The 12,933-nt window shown below is 40.6% G+C and overlaps 1 protein-coding gene across 1 annotated transcript; it reads right to left on the bottom strand.

The window, feature by feature from the left end:
• Positions 1-62: 62 nt before the first annotated feature.
• snrkb (SNF related kinase b) lies at positions 63-12,776 on the bottom strand. The gene is made up of 5 exons (XM_055222326.1): positions 12,545-12,776; positions 11,278-11,615; positions 10,529-10,923; positions 4,905-5,046; positions 63-2,488 (listed from the first exon to the last, which is right to left on the bottom strand). The coding sequence occupies exons 2-5, from the start codon at positions 11,529-11,531 to the stop codon at positions 1,414-1,416; spliced, it is 1,866 nt and encodes a 621-aa protein (XP_055078301.1). The 5' UTR covers positions 11,532-11,615; positions 12,545-12,776; the 3' UTR covers positions 63-1,413.
• Between the last annotated feature and the right edge of the window lie 157 nt (positions 12,777-12,933).

Here is a 12,933-nt window from a genome sequence, read left to right as displayed (position 1 = left end):
CTACACAGCGACTTCAAATCACTATAAATCGGTTAACTTGTTGAATTCACCTGAAAATGTCAGCCATGCATGTTCTGTTTTAGAATAAAGTCATAAAGTTAAGTTGTTATTGTGTCTGTCAATTAGATGTGCACAAAGTACCAGAACACAGTGTAACTTTACAGTCTTTTTTAATAAATAAATTCAGAAAATAGGTCCAAGGCCCAGATGAAGGGCACTACGTTTAGGTCCATGGGCACAGGGAAAGATGCAGTTGCTCAGGAGCATTGATAATCCTATCAAACCTCTTCTGCACAGATTATGAAGTCACATGACATCCTCTTTATATTGGGAGTGACCAGATGATCATAGGTCACAAGCTCAAAATCTAATTTCTATGGGCTCTAGCGGTTTGACCAAAGCAGCACACTTTGGCTTTTGTTAGCTTAAACTTTTTTTTAAAATCTTACCTAAAAAGACAAAATACACTGTGCATGTAAAAATGATGGAAATGATTAAAAAAAGGACTCAGTTATTTGGTCTATGCAGTGATCATGATGCTGCCAAAATATGGCTAGCAACTACAGTAGTCACACTTGTGCAAATCAAAAATACATTAGGAGCACAAACCCATTACACACAGAGGTATATCGCCATAAATAACAGTAATATCAACAACATGCATATCACATTTCTCCTGTTCCGAAATGCAACTTTTGTAAAAAAAAAATCTAACATAAACATTATAATTTTGATATATGCAGCCAAACATTAGTTATCAGCAGAATGAAAGGCCTGCATCCTGCCAACAGTCAATGATTATACAAACTATAGTACAGTTGTATAAGAACAGAAGTCCAATAAGGGCATTGTGAAAAAACATCGTCATTCAGGCTGGAGCATAGATACATCAACATATCATGTAACAGTCTCAGTCTTTACAAATAAGAGCTTATAATAAGAGGCTTCATTCAACCACATGGAGCAAGTTGTGCAAAAGGAATGAATCAGGTGCTACTCTGTAGCTCAAGCTGGTTGTTTTTACATATTAAATATTTTTAACTTTTTAAAAACTCATCTAGTGCTAGCGCTGGAGCAGTCTGACTGACAGTATTTTACAACTTTAAGTCAGAGTTATAGAGACAAGATAAATGCAAACAAACCCAATTAGGCACCTTATGAACAAAAACGACAGTAGCTTATTTCTCTACAATATTTTATGTTCTAAGTCTCAAGATTTTAGCATTTTCTTTATCTTTTCCTTCCATGAGTTTTTCATGCTAAGCTCGATTGGACGGGAGCAAAGTCTTGCACATGTGGAGCTTCTGTACACAGCAGCAAATGAGTTTCCCCTAAAAGTTCAGTTGGCCTGCCTCTGAACAGGCACAACACTTGTTACACAGTTGCTGTACTGCTTGGTGCATGTCCTTCAGTCTATAGCACTCTGCAGCAGTTGTACTGAGCCAGTGGCATAATCTTGGATTTGTTCTGAGTTGGTATATTAAAAGCCAGTGCTTTCTCACAAAGAGGAAACTGGAAAATTCTTTCACGCAGCTTTAAGCTGTGCCGTTTGGCTGTTTCTGCCCGGGGGATAGTGTCTGGGTTGTGGGACTGTGACCTGTCAGCTGAGAGCTCCTTTCTGCAGTCATCTTCTGCCCTTTGCTCTAGTTCCTGTTCAGCTGCATGTGTGTTTTTGGAGTCCAGACAGACAGAGGAGGACAGAGCCACAGCAGAGGGGACAGGTTTACTGTTATTGTTGGGCTCCTCATACTGTAGACTCACTGCGTCTGTCTCATGAACACACTCTGCACTAGAGGCACCAACATCTCCCAGACTCACGGGCTGCTCAGAAATCACACAGTCTTTGTCCACAGCCTCCTCCTCAGGCTCCTCTGACATTTCAATGGTTTCTCTTTTCTCCACTTCAACACCAAGTTTCTCCTCAGTTTGTGTCAAAAGCAGCAGTGAGCCCTGTTCTGTTGTGCTCTCCTCTTCTTCCTTCTCTTCCTCCGCTTCCTCCTCCTCCGCTTCCGCTTCCTCTTCCTCCTCCTCTGCCTCCTCCTCCTCCTCCACCACCGCCACATCCTCCTCCGCCGCCTCCTCCTCTACTGCCACCTCCTCCTCTACCATCTCCTCGCCCTCCTCCTCCTTGTCCTCCTCCTCCTCGTCGTCCTCCTCCTCGTCCTCCTCCTCCTCACAGATCAGCTGCAGTGCTGGGGCACTCTTAGGGGCTAGGGGGTCCGGTTCGGGGGCTGTCCTCAGGGTGGCGCACAGACTGGGCTGCCATGGTCCAGGGAAAGGTGTGTGATTGGTTGGTTTAGCAGCGAGCAGATCCCCGCTTTCTGGTGCTGAGCGAGGGGAGTTGAGAGACAGAGCCCCTGACAGCCAGGAGGGAGGGGCCTCGGGGGTCAGCAGTGCATCATCTAGTCCCTTCAGCCAATCGTGAGCCTCGATCTCATCCAGGGTTGCACGACTGGTGGGATCCTTCTGCAGCATCCGAGAAATTAAACTGAAAAACAAAGTTATTATTATCCATCATTATCAAGCTACTATTATGGGCTCACCCTGATTTAGACTGTTTTGCTCTTCATTATTTAGAGGGTACTTTGGCAAATATTCCTGTATTGAAAAAATTTATCAAGTCCAAGTAAAATTATTATGTTTTGATCTGCAGGTAAGAGCACCAAGGAACAAACCAGATGACAATGAAAAGGATTAAGTAAACAGCAGTTTATATTCTATTGAAACTGAAATTGAAATTTAGGTGGATAAAAATGCATGAAAATACAGGTGCGATGAACAAAACCAACAGATCACTTTTGCTTGGCTACACACTAGTTTAATGCAGATTTAACTTCTTCTGCTCCATTTTCCCTGCCATGTGACCAGGGGCAATGTCATAAGACAGCTGCTGCATCAGATGTGGTAAGATGTGTCTGAGATAATGAACAAACCACAGAGCCTATTGAGGCCTATTGCTCCCAGTCTGCAGGGAATAAAATAGGTAAAAATAAGAGCATAAAGACCCATTCATGAATCTGACAATAGCATGCAGCTGTTGTGTTAGACATACAGGCAGTGTGTGGCAGCACCAATTGTACCACTCTGAACTAACACCAAGTAAAGAGTTTTAGCTCATCCATTTTTTTGTTGATTTGTCTGCAATGTAATGTTAAATAATAGGCCAGACTCTTGCGTACAAATTACCCTTATTCAATGCTGTCAATGGAGGGTATACAGAAGGAGATTTAAAATATTTAAAGGACATTTAACAGTAGGACTGACAAACTGAAAGTTGTGAATTAAACTCCACTAATAAGCATTACATACAAAATCAATATAATAAAATAAATATATATTAAAAGTATATAGTAAAAGTCACACTGTTTTAGAACAGGTTAAACTCAATAAGAAGAGTAGTGGCAGCAGATTAAATAAGGAATACATAAATAGTCTGGATTAAAAAAAAAATGTTGTTCACTTGATCAAAACTGCAACTACATAAAAGTTAAGTAAAAGAAAATAAACATATCTAATGAATAATCCAGACTTAGGCAAAACACTCAAATCTTACCAAATGGTCTTACTATTGACTCTACACTTTGTATCCAAACCACACAATGTTCAGTAAAGAGTCAAGGTTAAGTGAGAAAACACACAAGTGCATGTGACCTGAAGTGGTCTGTGGCACATGAAGTAATACATACATCATCAGGTGGTACTCCAAAGTCTGGCATGACATTAAAAGGGATGTGCGAGTGAGTACTTTGTATGCCTTGACGTCAAACTGCAGCACTCGTCTCTAAAATAAGTAGGACACACAAATTATCCAGTGAAACGCAGACTAATGAGAGAATTTTCCGGTCAGCAGATCCGGTCACCCCCCACATCTACTGCATTAAATCTCTGGAGAGCGCAGGACTATAAACGACAAACCCAGCCACGGGCCAAAGTGAACCTTATGAACTTCAAAATCTGGCTAGTCAGACATTTTGGATGTAGCTATGAATACTTAAAGCATGATTTGGGACTTTTATACATTGTATTATGTCTTTAAACATAGTACAATGTGTAAAATATACTATGTGACTTGTAGTTACATAACACTACAAGTCACATTATGGAGGGTTGAGCAGGGGCTATTCATTACAGTAATTCGGTGAGACCATGTGTCTTGGTTGGAGGCAGAACTCAATAAACTTAATCCAAACTTAATTACCTATCTAATTATAAGAGGAAACTAAAATAAGTAAATATTTAAAAAACAAACCATGTGTAGTGCCAATGGGCAATGTCTAGCAAAGACTTTAACAGAAGAATATTATTTAAACCTAGCACAAAGAGGACAGAACTTGAAGCATTTAGTACATACATATTTTCACTAAACATTAGGAAGAAAATTTACTTTGGGAGAATTCTACTGGGATAAAACAGAAGTAAAAGTATAAAAAATAGACCATTACAGTGGTTTAATGCTCAATCCTACTTAAAAAAATATCTGACAATTGACTGCATGACATCCATTTCAATTGTAACGTGTCTAGTATGAAGTACACTAGTACTAAGAAGTGGAGCAGCCCAGTGTTTCTATTGTATACATTGAGTTATATAACTGCATGACACCAGGAGCGGGTATTTAGCACACTGTGGGGACTAAAATCTGTACACACCCCTCATTGGGACCTGCCTCTCTCATGGGGTTAAAAAAAATCAGTTTTCCATGACATAAAACCTGTATTATTATGTCAACATGGTTTAAAGTTTACACATGGGTTTAGAAAGGATATGATTAGGGTTTAAGTTAAAGTTAGGCAATTAGTAACTATGGTTAGGATCAGTCTCCAAGAAATGAAAGCAAGTTAATATAATGCCCAACACTATGTGTACGTGTGTGTGTGCATGCGCGTGTGTGTATGTGTACTTACTGTCTGCAGTGGTCCGAGACATGCTCTGGGACCCGATATCGACAGTCCAGGATCATGACCAGAGTTTCACTGTCGTTGGTTTCGTGAAACGGAGGAACCCCACACACCAGCATGTAGAGAATGACCCCCAGAGACCAGATATCTGCAGCACACAGTACAGCGTTATCCACAGTCCCTTTAAATAGGACACAATTCCTCTGGGAACTCGTAAGATGATTCATTTTGAACTTTAAATAAAATGGAAAAAAGAAGTGTCTAAAAGAGAAAGTGCAGTGGGATCAGCTCATATTGTGTACTCACTTTTCTATTTATAATACAACACACGTGTACATAAGGAGCTTGAGGAAAACATTGATTTAGTTGCTATTTATGTGTTTTGTACTTTTTCCTTATAACAAACTGTAATTATTTGTTCAACCATTAAAGATGTACTATGTAACTTTTTAGAGGAGGACCTGCCACCCGCTTGTTTCCATTAAGATGTTATTGCTTTGCTTGAAATGTTCCACAGTATGGCATTAAATGTATCTTTCTCCATGGAAACACGGAAGTGACACCACCAGGCCAAGTAACAGATCAGATCTGTGGAGAGGCAATCCCAATCACAGAGAGAATGCATGTTTTTCACTGTGTTTATTTTTGCAATATAAACACATGCATAAACACATGAATAAACGATTTGTTTAATAACCTTTTAATGCTATATAGTGAAACATTCAAGGCAAAGCAATAATGTCACGGAGATAAGCAGGTGATAAGATCCATAACCAGAAAAGTTATATAGTGCACCTTCAGACTAGCCTTTACTTCACTGGGAAACATATTAGTCTAACTTCATCAACTCATAATAATGTTGAGTAATGTCCAGTGTGAAAGAGGGATGTCCGGTCTATTGGTCTACGCAGACAGGGTTCGGACCCCTCTTGGGTTTGACACAGTGTTCTTTTAAAGGCCCCTCCCTTCCTTCCCTTGTCCCCTCTGTAGACAAACACATAGACAGATAGTGCCAGCCCAGAGCAGTCGGCCCGGAACACGACATGATCCACTTGAAGAGGAGAGAGAGCTGTGCCCATAACAGGGAGTGTGTTGCTGTCTGTGCAGCTATTCTCAGCATTTCCTTCTCACTTTGGTCTAAACACAAACTGTCCTCTCCGTGATGTAACAATAAAAACCTGATCCTCATGCTGTTAGCCATTTAAAGAATATTTTTAAAGATTACGTAAAAATTTGCTTAACTTCGTGAAAAGGTGTGAAAACAGTATCACCTGCAACAAAGCTGTGTAAATCATGCATAAATCTAATCGCTTTCCTCAAGGCCAGTTGGAGAAATCTAACCACAAACATGTTCCGGCCACTTATCACAGTATCTTGGCAGTTTTGACAAGTGTTTTATCTTTTACTAATAGAATGTAAATCTTCACTAGGACGTCTCATTGTGTGGTGTCCTTGCATTCCTCTGCTCTAGTGAAATATATCAATCTTTGTCCCACATAACAGCATTGGTCTGAACAAAGCCTTTTTGATTGGGCCACAAGTACACACGCACGCTCACATGCACCCTCACACACACCCTTAGAGTCTACACAAGTATTATGCAACAAGTCAGTGCTGGGAGTGCACTTCTCTCTACCCTCTGGGGAATATCACACTTTCCCAGCATGCATTAATGTCTTGCTGACATCACAACTCCAGGTACACACAAAACCTCAGCCACATGATCTGCTGCTCTGGATTCAGGTGTTTTAAAAATGTTATCTAATTTCTTGCGCTGTGGTCTGATTCCCACAAAGTTATTCAGCTGTTATTCTTCTTTGTTGGACATGGCCCCATGCCTACAATAACTGATTATTTATACAATGTAACAGTAAGGACTTTCAGGGTAGAAGTCTATCCAGGAGACAAGTTGCAGAATCAGTATTTTTCTGCTCTCAAATGAATGTAGCACACATGCATGAGAATACACTGTTGGGACAAAGAGTTTGTGTCTTTGAGGAAGAGCTGGAAATACATGTACTTATATCTTCAGGGGTAAACGCTCTGCCAAAAATAATTGAAACTGACATGTCTTGTCAAGTTAAAATTAAGTATTAATTCATTATCTGAATTATTCATTATACGGACTACAAAAAAATCGTATCATAATAATATTTAATTTACCGACAAACACTTACAAATGTAACCAAAATCCAATCCTTACTTTTGGAGTTATTTTGCAGACAGGCAAAAAAAATAAACCTTCACGCAGCTAATTAACATAGATCAAAAGTTCATTTTAGACACTTTTATGCAAGCTATTGTCAGTGACACCCATCCAGTGAAAAGCAGAAGTTCTTCACCACATCCTTTGCATGTGTACTCCACCCATCTTATGTATTTACCAAGAGTACACAAGCTTCAATCAACCCACAGTGTACATCTGGACATAATGGAGTATATAGACCAATACACACAGCCTTTTCTCTGCCTTAATGTGAGGCCTGACATTACACTTGGGGCAGAAAGGTTGTAAAGGCCAGTGTCTCACATTATGTAACTGAACTCCTGTATGTTTATCTTTGTCAAAACGCCCGTGGAGCTTCTTCTCCCAATCATATGACTATCACCAAACAAACACACCAAAGAACAGGGCTGCGAGGAAAATGGAGAAAATAGTGTTTCTACAAGACATAAATAAAGATACAATAAAAGGCCAAGTCATCAAAGGCCACAGAGGTAAGCTCAGAGCATCACACAGACTGCAGGGTGGTTCAGTTTTAAATAAGACCCTTGAAAAACAAGGAACACATCCTTGACAAGCTACATAGAAAATAAGAAGATAAGAAAATAATTGTTCTTCACATGTTTTTTTTATTATTTATTTGTTAAAAATTTTGCACTTTGACTTGCAAGTAGGGCTGGGCAATATAGTGATCCAACCGTGAACCCACTCCTTTGACGATCTGCTATTTTGGTCAAATTGCCACATGGTGATTCACAAATTTATCTTAAATGCAACTCTACACTCAAACACAGACACTTTTTTCCACCCACTCCTTCTATTAATCAGCCTAAGCAATGCTGAGTGAGTGACAAGTGGATGTGACCGACTGCAATGACAAGTGAGCTTTTAGAAGAAGCAGATGACTTTTAATTACCTCTAAGGCAAAATAAAGTTTAAATGAATCGTGATAAAATCGAAATCGTGATTTGCCTTCTAAAACTGGTTTCATGTAAATTTTTTGGCATATCGCTCATCCTTACTTGCAATACTAATTTGAAAATGTATTAATACTGAAAAATAGGATTCCCTGAGTAGTTTTCAAGTGACCATCTACAGTGTAATTCCTCATGGTAATATTAATGAAACTACTAGTATTTTGTGTTGAAAATTACATGCTATTGTCATTCTGTTTTTATGTTTTTAACCATGGCCTCAAAACCAGCATCAATCCTTCTCCTTAGTATAAAATTCAGAGTTTGTAATTAAATTATAGTATGTTATAACACCAGTCACAGGACACTTCACAGAGAGCATGCTCAGAGGGACTTAAATGGGCACTCTTCAACTGGACACTTAAAAAAAAGAGGAACATGAAAAAGGGGAAGTGGACGAGCTCATAAGTCATGCTGGAGATGTGGAGGCATGTGAGTTTATTCTGGTCTATTTTTAAAAGAGACGGACCAATGGGTTTCCTTATTGAGAAGTGGACTGAGTGGCTGTGATGTCAGATGTGTAAACCAGAGGAAGATTAACGCTGCATTTATGTAGTCACTGTAAACTTGGGAAAAATGTTTTGGAGAGTGCTAGGAACATGGAGAAATAGAAGCATTTGACAAGCACAAACGGCAGATACACTCAAAGATGCCTGGATATACATGATGCAAAATAAATATACTAATAATAAAAACAAAATTAGTTCAGTAAAATGTATCAGATCTGTTAACATTTACACTAACAAACTTCAGGAGCTTAACAACACAGGGTCAGATAAGCACTTAAACACATGGTCACGGTCACCAGCCGCAGAATCCAGCAGACAGCGATAAGAACGAAAGTATTCTTTGAAAATCTTATAATGCTATCACTTTTGTTGCAGAATACCTTTAATCACTTAAAATTCCCTTTAAGTGCAAAAAACATGAAATAGTGTTAAAACGGCTTTGTTTGTTGCATTGTCTGTTGCAAAAAATCTCAAATGGGCCGATCCCTTTTTTCCTCCAATTTCTCTCATTAATGCTGTTTTACTTCTACTTCAAGTTCTTGAAGTAGAACTTGTGTGATCAGGTACCACAGTGTACTCCTTGATCTTAAGAAAGTATTCTGATTTTTGGTACATACATTTAGTTAGCACTGCCAGCAGAGTGAAAAGCATCAAAGATTTCCATAGTTACTTGTCTTGATCTACACAAAATGACCTAAAATACACACATAAGTTATAAAAATGTTCCCCTGAAAAGAATTAATAGTGGATTGTTTGCTGGCCTTGGTGCTTTGTATGTGCCCATGTTTTTATCAGTCAACTTGATAGAAAATTGCTTTAAGTTCTGCATCTGTAATAATCTGTAATAATTCCTCCTTTGATAAGATCCAGCTTTACAGATCGGCCCTAGTGCATCTCTATATGTTTTTCCAAGTACATTGCAGGACCTCTCTCTGCCCCAGCTCTGTACAGCCTCACACCGGATAATACTGATGCATGGGATTTTCTCTTAGTGTTATCCATCTCTGTCTCACACTCACACTCTCACACACACACACAGACAAAGTGCTTGCAATGCAGAGGGAGTCCAGTGGGGAGCTGCAGTGTTGGCTCAAACGCAGAACGTGCTCAGTTGGCTCACGACTGACTGACTGCTAAGACTGACCCACATTCGCTACTACGCACTAATCCTAAGCACAAATACATGAATGCACAACAATGTAGAGCGAATACAACTGCATGAATGTCAACAGAGGGGGGATAAGTTAGAGGAAGCTGCAAGGTCAGTGGATAAGCTGTGGTACACTGAAGGAAGGCACATGTTTTAAAGTTGATAATAGTTTTAGGAAGGGAACATGTACTGTAACCAACCCCTGAACGATCAAGTTACTGCAGGGATTGTGTGTGTAATTAAAGTAAAACTAAGGAATAAATAGTCCCTGTAAAATGTAGGTCAAAAGTGACTGTGGGTGCATTCTCAATATATTTGGTAAAACAGTTAAAAATTATACTGAAAGTTGTTGAAAATCACCAGTTCACCTATGTCAGATGCCCTCCCAGATGCTCTTAAATTTCTCTGTTTTCTGTGTAGTCCTGTAGTGGTTACAGGGGTGGAACTAGCCTGACTACTTTTATCCAGTAATGTGACTTGCACAAACTGGCCTATGACCCGGAGCAGTTGCATTAAAATTTATAATTGAATTACACAGTTTGAAAATGAGTACAGTTATGCAAATAAGTAAAAGTTAAAAGGTACAGTATGTAACTTTCTGGAGATGGCACGTTACCTGCATAATTCTAGGGAAATAGTAACCTTACTTTTATTCTTCAATGAGACAGATAAGTTTTGTCTGTTCTGTGGAGATGAAAGCCTGCATGTTTTTATATTTTAGTCGGTATTTTTGGTTTACAAGTTACATTCTGTGGCTTTAAGCAAACACTCACCCACTGCAGGTGCATCATACTCCTCTCCCAGCAGGATCTCTGGTGCGGAGTAGGCCAGTGACCCGCAGCTCGTGGCCAACATGGTCCCAGGTTGAAACAGGTTACTGAAGCCAAAGTCAGTGAGCTTGACTGCTCCCTGTTGTGGGAAGAACACCACATTCTCAGGTTTGAGGTCTCGGTGCACCACATGGAGCCGGTGACAGTAGGACACAGCACGGACAATCTGAGCAAAGTGGCGTTTAGCTGTGACTTCGGCCACACCCCCGTCATGGCGCTGGATGTAATCATACAGGTCGCCCCCCTCTGCCAGCTCCATCACCAGGTACAGGGTGCTGGGGGTATCGATGACCTCGTAAAGACGCACCACGTTGGGGTGCTGCACCCTCCGCATACACCTAAAAACAGGTCAGAAAATCAGCAGAGCATTCAAAATGTGCTTGTAAATGAATACTAATATAATATACACTACTTGATTTTTTACCATTGAAATTACTGCAAGAATAAGTGCAAAAAAGTTGCTTATGTCCATCAAGATAATACTAAAAATATAGTAATCAGCATAAGCTTTCATAAGACCAAGACACTTTTGAACACAGCATTCATTTCAGACAGTGCTGTTCTATTTTGGTATCAAATGAGTCAACACATTTATTGAAGCATTTGAAGAAAATGCAGACTAGAGGGTGTAATCTGTCATATTCTCCTCCTCTGTAGAAATAATTGTACATTATTACATACATTGCGTTTACCTCACTTCCTGTAAGAGGTGGCTTGTTGCCATGACATCAAGCTTAGTTTTATTAATAATCTTGACAGCCACCAGTTGACCAGTGTTAACATGACGTGCCAGTTTGACTACAGCAAAGTGGCCCCTGCCCAACGTTCGTCCGAGGTGGTAGAGACCGCTAAGATCCGAGCGTCCCGGGACAGTATTAGGACTGAGACTTCCCTCCTCCACCGAAATGATGGCTTCTGGGCAATCCATTTTGGGAGCGTTTGACATCAGGTCAGCCCGGTAGGACACGGACAGAGAGACAAATGCAGGAAGGTGCTTGTGTCAAGGAGTTCCTCACGAACGCAGTGTTGCCTGTGAATAAAAGAAACAAGATAATTGTTTGGGCTCAAAGGGAAAAGAGGTTTAAGTGAAGTCAGCAGTTGCTGTACTCTAAACATGCAAAGTTTTATCAAATCTATTGATGTGTATATATATCTGACACAGATGAAACCACTGCAGTAAAAATATTCCTTTATCGTCCATAACTGAAGATGCTGCTTGGCCCATATCTCAAATAACACCCATCCAGCACAAATGGGACGTGGATCAATGCGGTAACAGGACACTATAATGTATGTTAGAGTGTGCGCACGTGAGTGGGTCTTCATTAGTTTGACTAAAAGGGTCAAAGGGGGCTTTAGAGCTGATGATGTCACTGTATCTTCAATCATCACATATTTATAAGTTCAACTTTTGTCAACAACAGTGATGAGAGCCAGAGCTTTGAGACTCTATGTACTTGTAAAAAGGAGATGTTTTTCATTATTACTTCATTATTTTTAAGATGTATTTTTGTACACTTCAACGCTCTCAAATTGATGCTTCCATTTGCATCTCAACCATCAGAGTCCCCATGTTTAACAGTACTGTCTCACTACCTTGAGTCACACCCCTGGGATTAAGAAGGTTGTTCATCTCTAGTCGTGTACTGTATCGTCCACTGATGACAAATACACTCATGGGTTCCTTTAAACCGGGCCTGCTATGTGCGCACTTGGAGGCAAAACAGTATGTTACATAGTGCATATTGTGGCCACTTGCCATGAGCTGCTACACTTGAGTTGAGGCCAGCTGAACACTCTACTGCTGCAGTACAGAGTTGACAAATACGCAGGTACGGCTCCATTCTCTGCCCACTTAAACACCTCAAAACACGCAATAACAGCGGCTCCAAGAGCGCCACACGCGGATGACGCCGCTGCTGGTGAACCTAGCGGACTGAACACTCTCTGTTCACTTACCATTGTTGTTGTGGAATAATCCCGAAGCTACGGGTTTGTTCAGGCTTCAGTGCGTCGTTGACGATGACCGATCCTCGTTTGACGCCGCAGCTTAAACATCCACGCGGCTGGATCTCTCTGCGTGTGTCCTGTCCATGTCAGCGCTCCATGTGAGCTGCACTTTCCTCATGTGTGCCTGAGCTCTACTGCTAAGCTCTGCTCGCTCAAGTCAGAGCGCCGCGCACGAGCACCGCTCAGTGGAGAGGACGAAGTGCACGCGCCGTCGTGCACAATTGCGCGCGCGTCCAGTTTCCTTTTGACGTCATCACATTCCTGCTGCCTCTGAGAAGCGCGCGGCCCTGCGCTCACAGAACAGTCTGGGCTCAGTAAAAGCTTAGGAAGTCCAACAA

Source organism: Periophthalmus magnuspinnatus, chromosome 6, assembly GCF_009829125.3.
Source record: "Periophthalmus magnuspinnatus isolate fPerMag1 chromosome 6, fPerMag1.2.pri, whole genome shotgun sequence".
NCBI classification, from domain to species: domain Eukaryota; kingdom Metazoa; phylum Chordata; class Actinopteri; order Gobiiformes; family Gobiidae; genus Periophthalmus; species Periophthalmus magnuspinnatus.
The sequence above is the reverse complement of the archived record's forward strand: the minus strand, read 5'-3'. Positions and strand labels throughout refer to the sequence as shown.